This window comes from Phyllopteryx taeniolatus, chromosome 13, assembly GCF_024500385.1.
Source record: "Phyllopteryx taeniolatus isolate TA_2022b chromosome 13, UOR_Ptae_1.2, whole genome shotgun sequence".
Taxonomy (NCBI): Eukaryota; Metazoa; Chordata; class Actinopteri; order Syngnathiformes; family Syngnathidae; genus Phyllopteryx; species Phyllopteryx taeniolatus.
The window spans coordinates 17,728,872-17,745,622 of NC_084514.1; the positions used below are offsets into that span (position 1 = coordinate 17,728,872).

Consider the following 16,751-nt stretch of genomic DNA (forward strand, 5'->3'; position numbering starts at 1 on the left):
TTTTCTGTCAATGGGAGAAGACGCCACACACTGCCACCTAGTGGCTCGGCTGTGGCAGTTTGACCTGAAAGGGGATTTGAAAAATGCTCTCATTTTGGCTTTTGTTGACACGACCAAACCCCTTTCAGCCTCAATTCGAAAAATTACACTTTTTCAAAAAAAAATATTTTTAATGAAGCCATATTTTCTGAGACTTTTTTTAAATCTTCAAATTTAAAACAAATTTAAAAAATCATAATCTTTCAAAAATAAAGTCGCATTTTCTGGGGGAATTTATTTATTTATTTATTTTTAAACAGCGATTCAGATTCAAATTAACTGGTGAAAATGGGATCTTTTTTCTTGTTAAATTTCAACTTTAATCTTGGTAAATATTTTATTCATTTCAATTTTTGTGCCATTTTTCTTGTCGTGTTATGTGTTTTGTATTTTAAAAAACGGACCTTTTGTCTTGAAAAAAATGTTTTTTTCACAATTACATATGATTTATTATCTCTACAAATGACTATTTTCTTGAAAAATATTACTTGTACTCAACTTTTTTTCTTGATAATACATTTTATCTAGAAAAAAATCCTAACTTATACGTAATACAAATACGACTGACTTCTCTATGAATTCTAACATCTTCAAAAAAGTGCACAGTTTTCTTAAAAATGTATTTTTTCCCTCAGTTTTACAACTTTTTAATTTGATGCAATGAAATAAGACTTTTCCTCGCTCGAATGTTTCCGTTTTGTATTTTCAACATGACTTTCCTTTTCCCCCCCGCTCCGTCTTTTCCTTCTTCGTGTCCCGACAACGTTCATGAAAGTTGTCCGTTCATGAAAGTTTTGTTGTCACGTAAACGTACCTTTCGCTCCAAGATGGAGCCAGTGGATTTTCATCGTTATCTGCATTATTTTTGGTTTTCCTGAGAGGCTTTGTTAGTGTGTGTGTGTGTGCGTTCCACAACAAATTGCAAATCCTGGCATACTTGTGAAGTGTGTGTGTGTGTGTGTGTGTCTGCAGCTGAGTTCAAAGGTCGCTTTGGTGTGAGGCTGGCACATCTGTCTTGGAGGAGGAGGAGGATCACGTGCCTCCACACGCTTCGCTTACACGCGAGCACACACTTACGCCATCTGGCGTGTGTGTTAGCAGATGCTCCTGACACACACACACACACGCGCGCATGTAAATACATGCAGCTGCTTCTCTTTTTCTATTTCTAAAGTGAAATTTGAGGACAATTCAGCCCTCAGAGCCACTTTCACTCAGCAACGTGAAATTTGAGTAGGCTTGACTGTGACGAGCAGACCCACAAAGACGTCTCAAGAAGCTATCCGCAAAAAGAAGCAGGACGTCAGCCATTTTGTTTCGACGTGACCGTTGTGGGGTAATTTGGGTCATTTTCCAAGAGTCCTTTGAATGTTTCGAAAATGTGGCCCCCGAGCTCAGTTTGACGCAGCGACATGCAATTCGATAGGCTTGTCGCCTCAAGTGGCCGTGCCCCAAAAAAGCCACAGGAAGTCGTCCATTTCGGTTGGAAGCGGCCAAGTCGGAATGCTCACTTTTTGACTGACGCCGTGAAAAGGTGTTTATTGTTTCGTGTTTTCAAGTCATACGCAGATGTTTTTCTGTTGTTGATGTCGATGTCGGGTGAAAATATAAGAACGCGTGCAAATGATTGCATTCCTAACTACTAAAGTATTTTCGCGGCTGGAGTGGAGCCGGCGCTGTCGTCGTTTGCCAGGCGGTGAGTTGTGGAGGGAAAGCGCCCCCTTTGTCCCGCCCATCCCTTTCACGCGTCCTCCGCGGCGCCCCCTACAGGCGCATCCGAAGCCTCCGCAAACTCGGGACCTCGCGTCGTGCATCTCGTTTAAAAGTAGCACACAATGCGCATTGTCATGAAAACATCTTCATTGGCCTCTCGCGTTGTCTGTGCCGTGTTCTGCTGTTGCCACGGTGACGCGGCGGGAACAATGGAGGCTTTCACGCACAGATGGCGCTTGGAAAAAAAACCAAAGAAAAAGCTCCGAATGAGCGCGTCTGAATATTTGCGTGTGGTCTTTGTTTGCGACAAGACTCCACATCTTGCATTTCAGATTTGTTTTGTTGAACTGTAATTCCGCGACTTCACCACTAGGCAGCGCAGCTCAGCGCCACTTGCGCTAAATGTCCACGTGGCGCGTGTCGACACCCGGGCCTCCTTTGGAACTCCTACCAGCTCGGCGATTTGCTCCCTTCGGAGGTGACGCCGGCGAACGTCGGCCGGCGAAAGTCGAGACACACACTGAAAGTGGATTGTTGCGTTTGGATGACAATGGGAACACTCTGAGTTCCCCACTTGATTCTCTGCATTCGGAGTCCAAAGAGTCCAAATGATCAAACTGTCATTGTGAGAGACGTTCAAAATATTGACGAGCTGCTGTTTTTCTGAGTCGCGAGTTTTGCCCGTTGATTCCCGCCTTTTGACCCCCGTGGGCAAAACCTCATTATCGAACCTTCTGTCTGCTTTGGGATCCTCCGCCTCAAGTCTCCTCTCCCGAAAGATTCGAGAGCTGCGAAGCGTGCCCGGAGTTCCGATGAGATCTCGGTGGGCCCCCGTCAGACCCGACCCCCGACCCCGTCGCCGTGACCGGAACGGTTCCGGCAATTCTGTTGTTCTGTCCGCGTGTTCAGGACCCCATCAGAGCCCCCTCAGATCCTTTCACCCTGCTGTGTGAATACGAAAACGAAAACATCAATGAGGTCGTCAGTGGGAATTTGCATTGTTACAATTCCGACTTTTTAGTTCCAAAACAAGAAGTCACGGCAGAGCTTGTTCGCTCTCACACATACAAATCAGCACCAAAACCGTTGGGGGTTTCAACCTTCGGACGTGTCAAAGCTTAAAGGTCAACCTCAAAACTGAAGGTCAAAGGAGTCAAATACGAAAACAGGTAGATTCTCTGGAAAGTTTCATCTGATCGTCTCCGAACTTGGTAGACGTATCGATGGGCGATAGTTTTCGGGTGAATATTTTTCATCTTAATGAGATCGTTTGACTTCAAAGTTCACGAGAAACGAGGTCAAAAATAACATTGCGCCAAAGTGCACCAAGTCGTGCCGCAAATGAAAGCGCTTAATTAGGGTTTAACACGTCACTTATTACTTTGTCAATGTTGATGACGTAATAATGAAAGAAAATCATGGTTTTGTGTGAAAAAAGTGCGATCTTGAGGCGCGGTCCGACACGGCGGCCGGCGCCGCGTCCTCGCGTTTCACGGCCCCGTCTGGTAAAACGCGGCCTGCGGGCCTGCGGGCCTGCGGGCCTGCGGGCCTGCGGGCGCCCGGCACGCGTCGTGACAGGCGGACGGCTGGCGTTTTCGCTCGCATGCGCGCACGCAAGCACGCTGACAAGTGTGTGTGTCACTTTGAATTTTTATTTACTCCCATGATGCACCGATTCTCGCTACGCGTCAAAATACTTGAAATGCTTGTCGCTCAGTATGTGGATGTAATAGTGCTTTTCATCCCATTTTATGAATACGTCTACTTAAATGAACACATGAACATCCTTTGTAAAGGCAGACTTGCTTGACAACCCATCCATCCATTTTCCACCCGGCGCCCGTGCCGGCCGACTCCGGGCGAGAGGCGCGGTGCCGCCTGAACCGCTGGCCAGCCAATCGCGGGGCACGTGGAAACAAAAACAACCATTGGCACTCGCATTCACACCTACGGGCAATTTAGGGTCTTTAATGAACCTCACATGCATGTTTTGGGGAAGTGGGAGGAAAGTGGAGAACATGCAAACTCCACACAGGCCGGGCCGGATTTCAACCCGCAACCTCACAACTGTCAGGCGGACGTGATAACCGGTCTGCCGCAATGACAACCGTGATTGTAAAAATACTCATTGTTATATTGAGCAAAGTAAATATTACTAAATAGTTTTTAAATGCAGTCTGGGTGAAATGAAATGAGGGCATCCCATAATAAGGATAATCATAATGAACATAGCACCAAGATGGCTCTTGGAGCACATTGAGACTCTCAGCCGAGGAGTGAGCTTTTAATTAACTAAACACTCAAACATCCGAGAAATGATGATTTATTTATTTTGTGTTACCATGGAAACGCACTGTTTTGCTGGGTTGGGGTCGGGGGGTTAGGGTCAGGATTGGGCCTGTTAGAAACTGGACTAATAGCGCCATCTGCTGACATAATGTGCACTTGCCTCCACTTTATGCCGTGCTAATATCATGAGTGCTTATCATGATATAATCATGGTTCATTGCCAAATAAAGATGATTCTGATTCTGATTCTGATTCTGATTCTGAGTCTGATTCTGATTGAACCGCTCGTTTTTACACTGAGTGAATCCAAAAACATCTGCGAATCCGCAGTGGCCGAACCGCGAATACGCGGGGGCACTGGGCCACTATTCCGGGGGACGTTTCACAAATGTCTTTGTCAAAGTTAAGAACATACTGTTGGCAGGATAGGACCTATGTATCATTTGAAAAGAAATGTGTATGGAAGAGTCCATATCCTTTCCCAGTATAAAATGTCAACAAAAGCAGACTCGTAAGCAACAGAACATGTGATAATGTCACTCTCAAAAGAGGAGCGAACATTGCGATGAGATTTGTCATGGATGGAGACCTCGCAGGGTCCAGATTTGGCCAAGACAATTGGCTCTTTCCGCCCTTTCAAGAGACGCAAAATTCCACAGGGAATAGCATCGACAAACTTAGCAAACACACAGCTTGATTTTGTTTTTTTCTTCCGAAATTCGGAGTCATTTGAACGTAGTCCATCACCATTGATTACTTGATTGACCAGAATTGTGTTATTTTTAAAACACTTTGATAAAAAAAATTAAGATTTATTCTTAAATATATGTTTAGTTGTAGAGTGTCTTTGAAATATTCATGTATGTATTCATTATTTTTTGCATGTATTTATAAATGAATATTATTATTTATTGATTTATTTAGGGCGGCACGGTGGCCGACTGGTTAGAGCGTCAGCCTCACAGTTCTGAGGTGCGGGGTTCAATCCCCGTCCCCGCCTGTGTGGAGTTTGCATGTTCTCCCCGTGCCTGCGTGGGTTTTCTCCGGGCACTCCGGTTTCCTCCCACATCCCAAAAACATGCATTAATTGGAGACTCTAAATTGCCCGTAGGCATGACTGTGAGTGCGAATGGTTGTTTGTTTCGATGTTCCCTGTGATTGGCTGGCAACCAGTTCAGGGTGTACCCCGCCTCCTGCCCGATGACAGCTGGGATAGGCTCCAGCATGCCCGCGACCCTAGTGAGGAGAAGCGGCTCAGATAATGGATGGATGGATGATTTATTTAGTCATGCCATGCAGGCGGAGAGCAACGGAACAGTGGGTGCCCAGGAAGTCTGTGCTGTAGTAGCGCAGGATGTCCACAAGTGGCAGAAAGACATCTTTATGAAGAAGAATTGCAACGAAGAAGAAGAGGACCCGGAAAGAGAAGAGGCGCAGCCAGAGGAGGGACAAGGCAACCAGTCGGAACAAGATGGCGGACGTCGACGGTGAGTGAAGTCGACGCGCTCCTGCAAACACTTGATTTTTTTGGGGGGGAGGCTAGTCAAATCGAAGTTTGTTATGGATGTTTTTTTTTTCTTCCCTGAAATAACACCTTTGTAAGAGGGGAAAAAACAAATAGTCGTGGTGACGTAATACGTAGCCACGGGGACTGTCCAAATTAGCCACGGAGAGCTTTTTAAGACATTTCTTCAATGAAAAAGACAATCTCTTAATAAGGTCTGCAGTGTAAGTATAACTATTTAAATATTCAGACGTAATGGTGGTCGTCGATGGTACTTTGGGGAAACCACGTGTGGACCACACGAGTAGGAACCCGTAAAAGTTTTTTGTTTTTTATTTATTTTATATCTATATTATGAACATTCGCACTTGTTCGTCGTCTTCTATTACTACTACTTGTTCTTCTTGGTCGTCGAATTCCGGATATAAGCCCCAATTTTGGGTTTTGTAGCTCGGCGGGCCTTTGGGCGCTCCACATGCTGTTAGCGCGTTAGCGTTAGCTGAACGCTAACATTAGCATTGTTCGCATTCTGTTAGCCACCACTTGCTAGCCGGCACGAAAGGCCACGTGGGCTCCTCTAAAGTCAGTAAAACAATTGGTCAATATTAAGGTCTCAATATATGCGCTTTAAGTACTGCATACATTGACCTCAATGATACTTTTGTTAGTAGTGATTAACTCGTGCGATTCCCCCCATAGAGTTTTAGTACGTTTCAAATTTCCATTGTGGGCGGGAAATCAAGTTTCGCTAACTTGCAAAATCCCGTAAAATGCTCTGTGGTGCCATCTCGAGATTTAGGAAATAAAGTTGTATCTGGGTCAAGTGCGTACGATTAACGATATCCTGGCACACGTGGTCATCGTGACGACACAAATCACTAAAGAAAAGAAGCTGTCTCGCATAAAGGGTTTTCATTTTGTGCGGGGAATTAAAAACAGTCAACTAAACAAGTAGTCAGGCATTTTGGTATTATGGTGATCATTTTGATTAGTGTTGCTTAATTTCCTTTCTTTCTGACAAATCACATTTTTGTAGCACCCGATCTCATGACATTTTGTCCAGGTTAAGCTTCTTACAATTGTGCAATTGTTTGGTCGTGCTGGCAAATATTAGCATCCGGCACCAGTGAGTCTGATCGGCACAAAAACCAACGTGGTTTTTCACAAAGCTAGTTTGGCGCAAATTCGCTTTTTGCTAAAATACACAATTTTGCAAATGATTATCCCACTGAACTTTTATTGCTAGGGTCCTGTAATATTCTCCCTGTGCCTGCGAGGGTTTTCTCCGGGTACTCCAGTTTCTTCCCTCATCCCAAAAACATGCGTGGAAGGTTAATTGAAAACTCAAATTAGCCCGTAGGTGTGGATGGTTGTTTGTTTCTGTGTGCCCTGCGATTGGCTGACGTCGGGTTCAGGGTGTACCCCGCCTCTCGCCCGAAGATAGCCGGGATAGGCTCCAGCACACCCGCGACCAAATAGTCGACCATTTCGGTAAGGAGGTTTAAGAAACAAATTTAATGGATTTAATTGTCAACTTCGGTGGTTGTCCAACTTTCTAGCGATTCTTTTGCGTAGCGCCGGGGGTGGCCACACTTGGTACCACACTTGGTCACTCGAGCAATTCTTGCCTGGGAGAGTTTCTCATACGCGCTTCTTCGTTGTTCGCAGATTCCGCAAAGAAGAAGAAGAAGGCCAAGAAAATGGCTGAGGATGTCGGGGTGAGTTTCAAAAGAATTGTTTTTAGCTTTTATATAAAGATGACTTTGCTAATGGCCTTTGTTATAATTACAAGTGACCCAGTTGTAAATGTAACAGTGCAACTATTTCCATGATGACTTAGTTTGAATCAACAGGGCCTTTGGATGTTTCCTTGAAAAAGTGGATCCAAACTATAGATCATTATTTGGGAATTAATCACATTTGTTCTTTACACAAGTTATAAACTAATCATAAAACACGATGACATTAATTTGATTTTTGGGTACAGCATGTGGAAAAGATGATGGACCTAATGACAAATGTGCACAATTTAAACAATAGCGCTTCATAATAATTATAAAGATTAAGGTGCTCAAAAGTCAATTTGGTTTTGTGTTCAAAAGTTTATCTTTATACCTTCAATTACAAATCTCAGACAAACTAATAGATTGCACCAGAAGGTGGCACTTCAAGGTCATATTTGGAAAAATGTTTAGATTTGAGCAGAATGACCAGAGAGCCAATCACAAGCTTGAGGAGGAAGTGACATGAAAATGTGTTTCAAATGTACCAAATAATCATGCAACTTTCCAAAAGAAACTCATTTGATGACACCTTCCCTATCAAGAATGCAACGGATTACAACCAGGTTGAATTTTGGGATGAAATGATTTCATGTCGCTGCTCGCAACACTGAAAGAGCGCTCTACGAATGGGCGCTCTACGAAAGGGCGCCCCCGGGAGGCAATCGGCTCGTTTGCGGATGCCCCCGAAATAACGAGCTGCCCGACCGTCTTCCCGCAGGAGATCCAGCAGAGCGGTGACTTCCTCATCCGACCCGAAAGCAAAGTGCCCGTGCTGGACACGTCTCAGTGGCCCCTCCTCCTCAAGGTGAGCGTGCGCCCGCATTCGCCTCCCCCCTCGCCCGCGTGACGTGATGAACCCGTTTATCCATTCGCTGAGCGGCGGTCCGACCCGGCCCTGCGCCCCGCTCCCGTTCCGGGGGCGGGGCCTCTCCGCTGCCGTCAATGCGCGCGTTTCGGCGTTCTGCTGAGACGCGGGCTTAGACGGCGCGGTGACGGGGGCCGGGCGGGTCGCCTCAGAGATTCGCTTTTCGATCTGATCGCGCTGCCCCTGCGTGTCCTCGGTCGGTCGCCCCGGCGTCTGGGAAGTAACGATGCGCGTTTCCTGTAGAACTTCGACAAGCTGAACGTGCGCACGGCACACTACACGCCGCTGCCCAACGGGAGCAACCCGCTCAAGAGGAACCTCCAGGACTACATCAGGTGAGACGGGAAGGTGCGCGCCAGTCACTACAGGGGGCGCTGTTGTTGTCGTCCCGTACGCTGACCGAATTGAAACGCGCAGTTGACTTTTCAGGGCACCTCGCTGTAGCAGCTGATGTGACGTGCATGCTACGACGGGAGGAGAAAAGTTTTGAATGGCTGTCGTAACTGATGTGAAAGTTTCAAGTCAACTTTTGGTGACGCGTCCTCTGGGGTGATTGCATGCTACGAGATGCAAGGAAACAACTTTTGGATAGCAGACAGGAGCCGCTTTTCAGTGGCTGTTGTGACTGATGCAAACATTAAAAGTAGACATTTTAGAGGACTCCTGCTGTAGTGACTGTTGCGCTACTTGCTTGCTAAATGTGGATGGAAATGACTGTCTGTTTGCAGTTCATTTCACATGATTGGAGAGACGTATTCCAGGGTGTCCACAATTCAGCCTGGGGGCCGTTTGCGGCACGATACGTTTATGAAAAAATATGTAATTAAATTGGCCCACCACATAAAGGTGAAAGGGCGTCTTAACGCGAGCTCCTTTGCCGTTCCCCCCGCAGATCAGGCTTCATCAACCTGGACAAGCCGGCCAACCCTTCGTCTCACGAGGTGGTGGCGTGGATCCGCCGCATTCTGCGTGTGGAGAAGACGGGCCACAGCGGCACCCTGGACCCCAAAGTCACCGGCTGCCTCATCGTGTGCGTGGACCGAGCCACGCGATTGGTCAAATCCCAGCAGAGCGCAGGTACGGCGGGGCGGCGGGATTTTCCGTCGGCGGGGCGCGGGAGGTCGATCCCGGCGGGTCGGACCTCGCCGAGCCCTCTGGGCGCGCCCCAAAAAATCAGCAGCCTCGCCCACTCTCTCCGCTCTGCCGTGTGTTGCAGGCAAAGAGTATGTGGGGATCGTTCGGCTGCACAACGCCATCGAAAGCGAGCACGTGCTGGCTAGAGTAAGTCGTGCTTTGCTACTTAATGGCCACCGGGTGCCACTCTACGCCCACACGAAGAGCTTTGTTCTGAAGATGGCTTTGAAATAGTCTGGTCATGACGTTATTTTGGGTTTTGGTGTGAATCGCCACAAATCTGATTTCTAACTTGAGTTGGTTTATTTTTTTGTTTCTTGAAAAATGTTTCTCTCTCGCTCTCTCCCCCCAACCTTCTTGAATTTGCTTTATTTCTCCTGATACAAAGAGTTTTACTTGGAAATAAGAGCGATGATAAAAGTACTCAATATAGGTACGAAAAGTCACTGATTGTCAGAATCGCTTTAAGGTGCCGCTGAGACTTCCCCATCTCGCCCAAAAAGTTGATTTTCCACTCAACTGCATAGTCACTAAGTGGATTTTAAAGCAGCTATGAAATGCAGTGGACCCCACCCCACCAGTCGCAGATAAAAATGTCCACCGGGCCTGAGATGAATAGCCAAAATCTGTGATTAAAAAGCTGCAATAATTGCCATGAAAAAGGTCAGCAAAGCAAGGGATCAGGTCAGAATAGCGCAAATAAGCGAGAAAAAACACGAGCAAGCGAGGGATCGGGCCAAGAAAATTTAAGCGCTGGATTGAGGAACAAATGTCAGAAGTAGGCAGGGGTTTCTCAATTATGGGGGTTAGGGTCCCCAAAAGCTGCAAATGCCAAACCCCGAGTACGTGGGGGTTTGTGGTTTTACAACTGATTATTATTCTACGGGTCATCATCGATTAATCACAAAAATAGTGATTGCAAACCATGCGTGTGAGGTGCAGGTAGTATTGTTTTCCACGTGGGGCCGCCATCCTCGGGTTGTACACTGTAGCATGTGACTTGAAAAGGCGGGACCTTGACCGGTGAGTGACGTGGGAGTCGGAGATTACACCGTTTGGAAGAAATGATCCATGGAAAGCTTCGAGGCATAAATTTCGCTTAGACTTTTTCGTAATTACTCGTTGGAGCCTTTCCATTTGGAGTTTTGACTTTTTTTGTTTTTGTTCTCACATTTGGAGGTGTCTGGTCTTTTGTTTTTAGGCATTGGAGACTCTGACGGGTGCCCTGTTCCAGCGCCCGCCGCTCATCGCCGCCGTCAAGCGCCAGCTGCGAGTGCGAACAGTCTACGAAAGCAAATTGGTGGAATACGATGCCGACAGAAGGCTCGGTAAGGTCAGCCGGGCGCATGTCGCAGAGGTCGGAGGCTCGGAGTTGACTATGGCGTCTTTCAGGAATCTTCTGGGTGAGCTGCGAGGCGGGCACCTACATCAGGACCCTGTGCGTACACCTGGGCCTGGTGCTGGGGGTCGGGGGCCAGATGCAGGAACTCCGGAGGGTCCGCTCCGGGGTCATGGGGGAGAAGGTGGGTGTCGCGCGAGAAGACGGCCGGGTGTCCTCCCACCAAAGTGTTGAGTTCAGTGCGACCGGCGGTGTCGCACTGCCAATTAAACTTTGGAACAGCAAAAGCGCAGCTGAAATTTTATTCGTAAAGTCTCACTGCTGACAGCGACACTTTGAAACGAACCCATTCTCTAACTTTGTACACAAAGTACCACCTCAAAAATTGCCACCATTCAAATGTATTGAACGTCAAAGTTAAATTGCATCTGTTTTACAACAAACTAAGAGTTTGAATGCAATTGAGTTGGACTTCAAAGTTAAATGCAACTGAAGTGCACTTACCAAATATACTGTACTTTATTAAAAACAAACAAATGAAAGCACTGCCATTATGCAGTTTGAACATTTCATTGATTAGTGGCGTACTATGTACGAGAGGGAGCCCATGTCGCATACTTTGACAATCGCTGCATTTGAGTTTTGTATTTTTCAAAGAAACAAAGGTGGATTCGGACTATTTAAAATTGTGGCCTGTTTTGAATGGTGTATACTGCACATTACATTTTTGGATATGGAATGGAAGTCATATTGGACAAGTATGTTTTGCTTTTTTATTTTATTTTTGGCTCCCCAATTTTTAAATGGGTTGTATACGTTTTTGCAATAACTTGTATTTTTCCGGAAAACCTATTTTTGACTGTGTACATTTGAATGTAAATTTTTTTAGTTTGCCAGTTTTTCTTTGCAGTTTTGTAAATTTTGCCGATAAATATTGTACCTTTGGTTGAATGTTCCCCCCCGCTTAGGACAACCTCGTGACGATGCACGACATCCTGGACGCGCAGTGGCAGTTTGATCACAACAAAGATGAGTCATACCTGCGGCGCGTCGTCTTCCCTCTGGAGAAACTTCTGGTGTCATACAAACGTTTGGTGATGAAGGACAGCGCGGTGAGTCGCGCCCCCTCCATCCCCCGTTGCGCCGCCGCCCGCGCTGACTTTTGCGCCCGCTCGTCTTCAGGTCAACGCCATCTGCTACGGCGCCAAGATCATGTTGCCGGGCGTCCTGCGCTACGAGGACGGCATCGAAGTCAACCAGGACATCGTCGTCATCACCACCAAGGGAGAAGCCATCTGCACAGGTGCCGCCGCGTTGTCCGCGCGCGTGTAGCATGTCCGCGTAGGAGGCCACATGATGACGCGTATAGATTCAGGAGCCTTCGGGCCGTGGTGACCTGCTATCTATCACCCTTGTCTGATGGCTCACAAGTTTGATCTTTGACCTTTTTCATCACATCCAATTTATTTTGGGCAGGGAAAAAAGTTTGCAGAACACTGTTGTAATTGTGTATTTTGATAAACTTAAGAACATTTTATATTTAGATCATAAGTTATGGTCATAAATGTTTTTGTCAAGTCATATCTGAAGTTGTTTTTACTGAATTTTTTGGTGCGGAAGTTTTTTTTCGCAGGGAGAAAAATGTCAAAACCTTTAATTCTTTTTGAGAAATGTTTGCAAACTGTATTTGGGAATATTTTAAAAACCTTCCCCCTAAAGAAATTTGTAAGAGTAGCAAAACATATTTTTTATTTTACTTTTTTTTTTTGGAGAAAGTGAATGTGTGAAGTTTTTTGAGGGGAGAAACTTAAGTATAGCAAGACAAGGTAAATGTTGATGTAAAATGTGTATTTTGAGAAACTAATGAAAGTCGTACATTACTTTTTGAGTGAGATTTGCTTACATTGTATTTACTGGGGGGATTTTTTTTGTTTGTTTTTCTCCCTAGAAGGAAATATTTCACTTGTCATATTTGCCAAGCAAAGTGTAGCAATTTTTATTCTAGACTAATTACTGTTTTGTGTGCGTCAGCCATGGCCCTGATGACGACGGCGGTCATCTCCACGTGCGACCACGGCGTGGTGGCCAAGATTAAACGAGTCATCATGGAGCGAGACACGTACCCTCGCAAGTGGGGGCTCGGACCCAAGGTACCGCACCCGCAATCTACAGACCTCTTTAAAGTACCGTATTTTTTTCCGGCCTATAGAGCGCATCGGATTATAAGCCGCGCCCACTTTGTGTAGAATTTTAATTTTTTTACATATTAGCCGCACCGGACTATATGCCGCGGGTATATACATGTTGTGAAATTAGATATTTACACGGAGATTTTGTAAATTGTTTCCAAACAGTGCCTGCAAAACGGCTCTAACATAACAGAAAAGTCATTTTCTTCATCCCCCTTTTCCCTGAAACCACTGAAGTCGTCGTCTTCAGTGTCCGAGTTGAGGAGCCTCAGAACGTCTCCGTCACACCATTTCAGTCTCTCTGTCGCTCTCCATGTCATCTTCATCTCGAGACACAGTTGCCGCTGAAGTTGTGCTGTTCTCCTCACGTAGCAGTCCAAGCCTTTCGAAGTCCGTTGGTGATCGTAGATTCCTTCACACTGCTCCTTCGCTTTTAAGATCCACTGGCAGACCTCAGAAAAGGATAAGTTTTTGTGAAAGATTTCTCACCGCTGGTCGTCCAAGCCTCCCGCTCACCTCGGAGTGTCGATTCACACTGATGTCCGGTGGCGGCAAAAACTTTGTACCTCCAGGAATCACATCTGGACTCGTTTGATCTCTTGATAGCAGTTTTCACAGAATCTGTTACATGGGCCCTCATACTGTCCAAAACAAGCAATGCTTTTTTTCCGGTGAAAAAATCCTCCCGGGCGCCTACTGTAACACTCCGCCAGCCATTCACTCATTACCCTTTTTGTTTAACGACTACGCCTTTTGGGAGTTTTTCTTTTGGCATAGTCGTCCGCTTAAAAATCACGATTGGTGGAAGCTTTTGTCCGGATGCGTTGCAGCTCAAAACACGTGAAGTGCGTTCTCTCGTGGCCAGTTGGTTCCACGCTCCTGTCTTGTTAACAGTTGGAGTTAGAGGCAGGTCGAACGTCAAAGGCTCTTCATCCATATTTATGTCGCCTGGTCCGATGGAATCCTCGGCTATTTTTGTTGCGATGAATTTGTGGAAGTTTGCGACTTTTTCCTCTGAGTCAGGGGGGAGTTGCTGACAGGCGGTCGTCCGCGCCCTGATGGACAAACCTTTTTGTCTCAGGAATCGAAAACACCACGGCGGTCCACCTTGAAAACCTTCAATACAAATTGTATTTATTTATTGATTAGCTTTCAGTCGGACCTGCACAGTGGCTACACCTCGGCCGTCCGTCTTGCTCTCTGTGTTCACCCAGTCCTCGAACATTTTCAAGTTCAGGCCGTCTGCTCTTATGACCTGAAAGCCTTTGTTGTCTTTTGGCATTGCTTTAGTTCTTCACGCTGCCATCTCCAACGCCGAGCTTACGTACAGCCAGCTCGATTTCCCTCCTGGATTGACAGATCGATGGCTTTCAACTCAAAAGCTGCATCATATGCTTTTCTTGTACTTTCCATGATGAGGGTGTGAAAAATAAAAAATAAATGTTTTGCTTCGAGCGCAGCAAAAACTAGCGTCGTTGTCTTCTAAACGCTGGAGGCATCTGCGCATGCCCAAACCCTAGAGCATTATGGGAAACTGTCATGTTTTAAGCATTACGTTCGAGCAAGTTTTTGTTGTGCGTTTAAACAAGTTGGGCCTGTCTTGTTTTTGCACTTATTGCGCCCCCTGATCGCTGTTTGCGGGGGGGAAAATATATATTTTAGCCGCATCGTTACATAGGCCGCAGGGTTCAGAGTGCATGATTTTTTTTTAAACAATTACCATTTGTATGCTAACCGCCAATGATTCAAGCGCTCTCAGTCAAATTGATTTGCAAAGTGAAATTCAGTGGGCCTCGTCTGTACTGTTATTGATCAAATGATAGGAATCATTCATTCATTCTTGACTCTGGAATCACTACAATGGGATTCAAATGGCAGATCTTGTTAGCCCCAAAATTGTCCACTGAAAATCTCTTTGCAGGGAATGAGAGAATAATTAACAAACGCAGCGACTGCGTTCGGAATCTTTCACTCATTCCGACTCCCTGATCACTACATTCGGATTTTTATATCGTGAACTACATAGTTGACAGTCTTATTTTTGTCCATCAGGCGAGTCAGAAGAAGATGATGATCCAGAAAGGACTTCTGGACAAGCACGGAAAACCCAACGGGAGCACGCCCGACGCTTGGAGGATGGACTACGTGGACTACAGGTGAGCGGCGGGCTCGCGGCGGTCCGGTGGCGCCGCAGAGGGTTATCCGTGGTTGAGGTGCACCGTCCTCTTCCAGGGAGTCGCTCTGCTACAGTGACTCTCCGAGGAGCTTCTGGGCTCTGCCCGCGGCTGCTCGGAGCACAAAATGTGGTCAGAATTCTGGAACGGTGGGGCAACAATGAAAGAAAACGGAATTAGAAGCATTTTGACATATCAGTGTCTATTAACAATCTTTTCTGAATATCTTAAATTTTGTTTTTCAATTAAACAAAGTTTTCAAAAAGTTATTTTACTCAGAAAATCATACTTTAATAGGGGTTGTATTTTAGAGCGGAAAAAGATTTACAACTCACTGGGGGGGGGAAAAACCAATACAAATTCTTGATATAATACACTTTCATCAATAAAACCTGTTAGTTTTTTTTCTATTGCCTATTAGAGTTGAATTATATATTTTAGAGGAAAAGTTATGGATAAAAATGTCACTCAAAGAAAAAGTTGGCTTTTTTAAGTTGCAATTTGTGATTTTACTGAAGTCTTGTAGAGCAGAACTAACACTAAATTTCCAATTTGTAGATTTACTTTGTCAAGACAGTTTGTATCCTATCAAATGTAGATTTCCCCAAGTCATAAAAATGGCGTGTTGATGGATGAAAATGACATAAAAAGCCTACTTGAACAGCTTTATTTGCAGTTAATTGGGGGGACTCCAAATGGTGGGAGGTCCCTAATTATAGGCGCTTTTTTTTTTTTTATAATAAACTCCCCTTGCAAAAATTTCTTTTGAGTCGGGTATCTTATTCATTCAATGAGAGGAATTTAGAAATGTGGAGATTAAAAATGATTAGTTGTAAAGGTTACGTTAATGGTGGAATGTTTGTGATTTGTCATTTTTATATCACAAACCTGACATTTGAGCAGGGGTGTGTAGACTTTTTATATGCTACCAGCCGTGTAAATATATATTTTTTGTATTTCCTGACCCCAAAGTGTCGCTGCCAAGGAGGCAGATGCGAGCGTCACGCCAGCCAAGGTGAGTCCCTCGCCGACGTTCCATTAAGCCTCCCAGCCTGCGGGAGGTGCTCTCGCTCAGCTTTTTTCATCGTTGTACAGAGGAAGAGGGAGGCCGCTGACAGCGAGGTGGAAGCCACGCCCTCCACGCCGGCCACAGATGAGACTCCCAAAGAGAAGAAAAAGAAGAAAAAGGAGAAACGCGCGAAGATGGACGAAGCGACAGCAGAGGCACAAGGAGAGGTTAGTCAAAAAATGCATTTTTTTATTTTTATTTTTGCCTTTTTTTACTTGGCGACAAATGTTTGTGGTGTGGATTTAATTCCCTCCCCCAACGTGAGCTCTTTAAAGATATCAATATTATTCTGTCCCTTTCGGCTCTATTGTTGAAAATGAAAAATCGACTGGCCACAATCAAATGTCGATTTTTCGTGTTTGCAGCTTGAAAGTGGCAAAAAGAAGAAAAAGAAGAAAGCCAAAGATGACGATGCTTCGGAGTGACGCTCACAACCTCCGCCCATTGCAGGACCGAGACCGTTGGGTTTTTTTTTGTTTTTTTTTTACCTTTGCTGTTTGAATTGTAAATAATGCCTTTGAAAATATATTTGTTCTTTGTGACATTTTAGAAGAATCTAAAATGAAAGGTTGATGCCATGTATCAAACATTTACGTGAATAAAAAACACTCTTGTAAGTGACTTAAGTGATTTCAAACTACCACAAATGACA

At 45.4% G+C, this 16,751-nt stretch overlaps 1 protein-coding gene and 2 non-coding genes across 5 annotated transcripts; all 3 read left to right on the top strand.

Moving 5' to 3' along the window:
• The first annotated feature begins 5,391 nt into the window (after window positions 1-5,391).
• Window positions 5,392-16,720, top strand: dkc1 (dyskeratosis congenita 1, dyskerin). Of its 3 annotated transcripts, none has more exons than XM_061795114.1 (15): window positions 5,399-5,528; window positions 7,214-7,263; window positions 8,048-8,134; window positions 8,438-8,529; window positions 9,087-9,271; window positions 9,411-9,475; window positions 10,530-10,656; window positions 10,721-10,851; window positions 11,636-11,779; window positions 11,850-11,970; window positions 12,699-12,817; window positions 14,909-15,012; window positions 16,003-16,045; window positions 16,126-16,266; window positions 16,465-16,720. In XM_061795114.1, exons 1-15 carry the CDS (start codon window positions 5,513-5,515, stop codon window positions 16,522-16,524), a joined length of 1,485 nt encoding a protein of 494 aa, XP_061651098.1. In that variant the 5' UTR covers window positions 5,399-5,512; the 3' UTR covers window positions 16,525-16,720. The 3 variants fall into 3 exon arrangements, with proteins under 3 accessions (XP_061651100.1, XP_061651098.1, XP_061651099.1); XM_061795115.1 differs by lacking the exon at window positions 5,399-5,528 and adding an exon at window positions 5,590-5,769; XM_061795116.1 differs by lacking the exons at window positions 16,003-16,045; window positions 16,126-16,266; window positions 16,465-16,720 and having other exon boundaries at window positions 5,392-5,528; window positions 14,909-15,016.
• Window positions 8,173-8,370, top strand: LOC133488398 (small nucleolar RNA SNORD17). Its single transcript, XR_009791656.1, has one exon. It is a non-coding gene; the product is annotated as a small nucleolar RNA SNORD17 (small nucleolar RNA).
• On the top strand, window positions 12,016-12,092 carry LOC133488395 (small nucleolar RNA SNORD83). Its single transcript, XR_009791653.1, has one exon. It is a non-coding gene; the product is annotated as a small nucleolar RNA SNORD83 (small nucleolar RNA).
• Window positions 16,721-16,751: the final 31 nt, after the last annotated feature.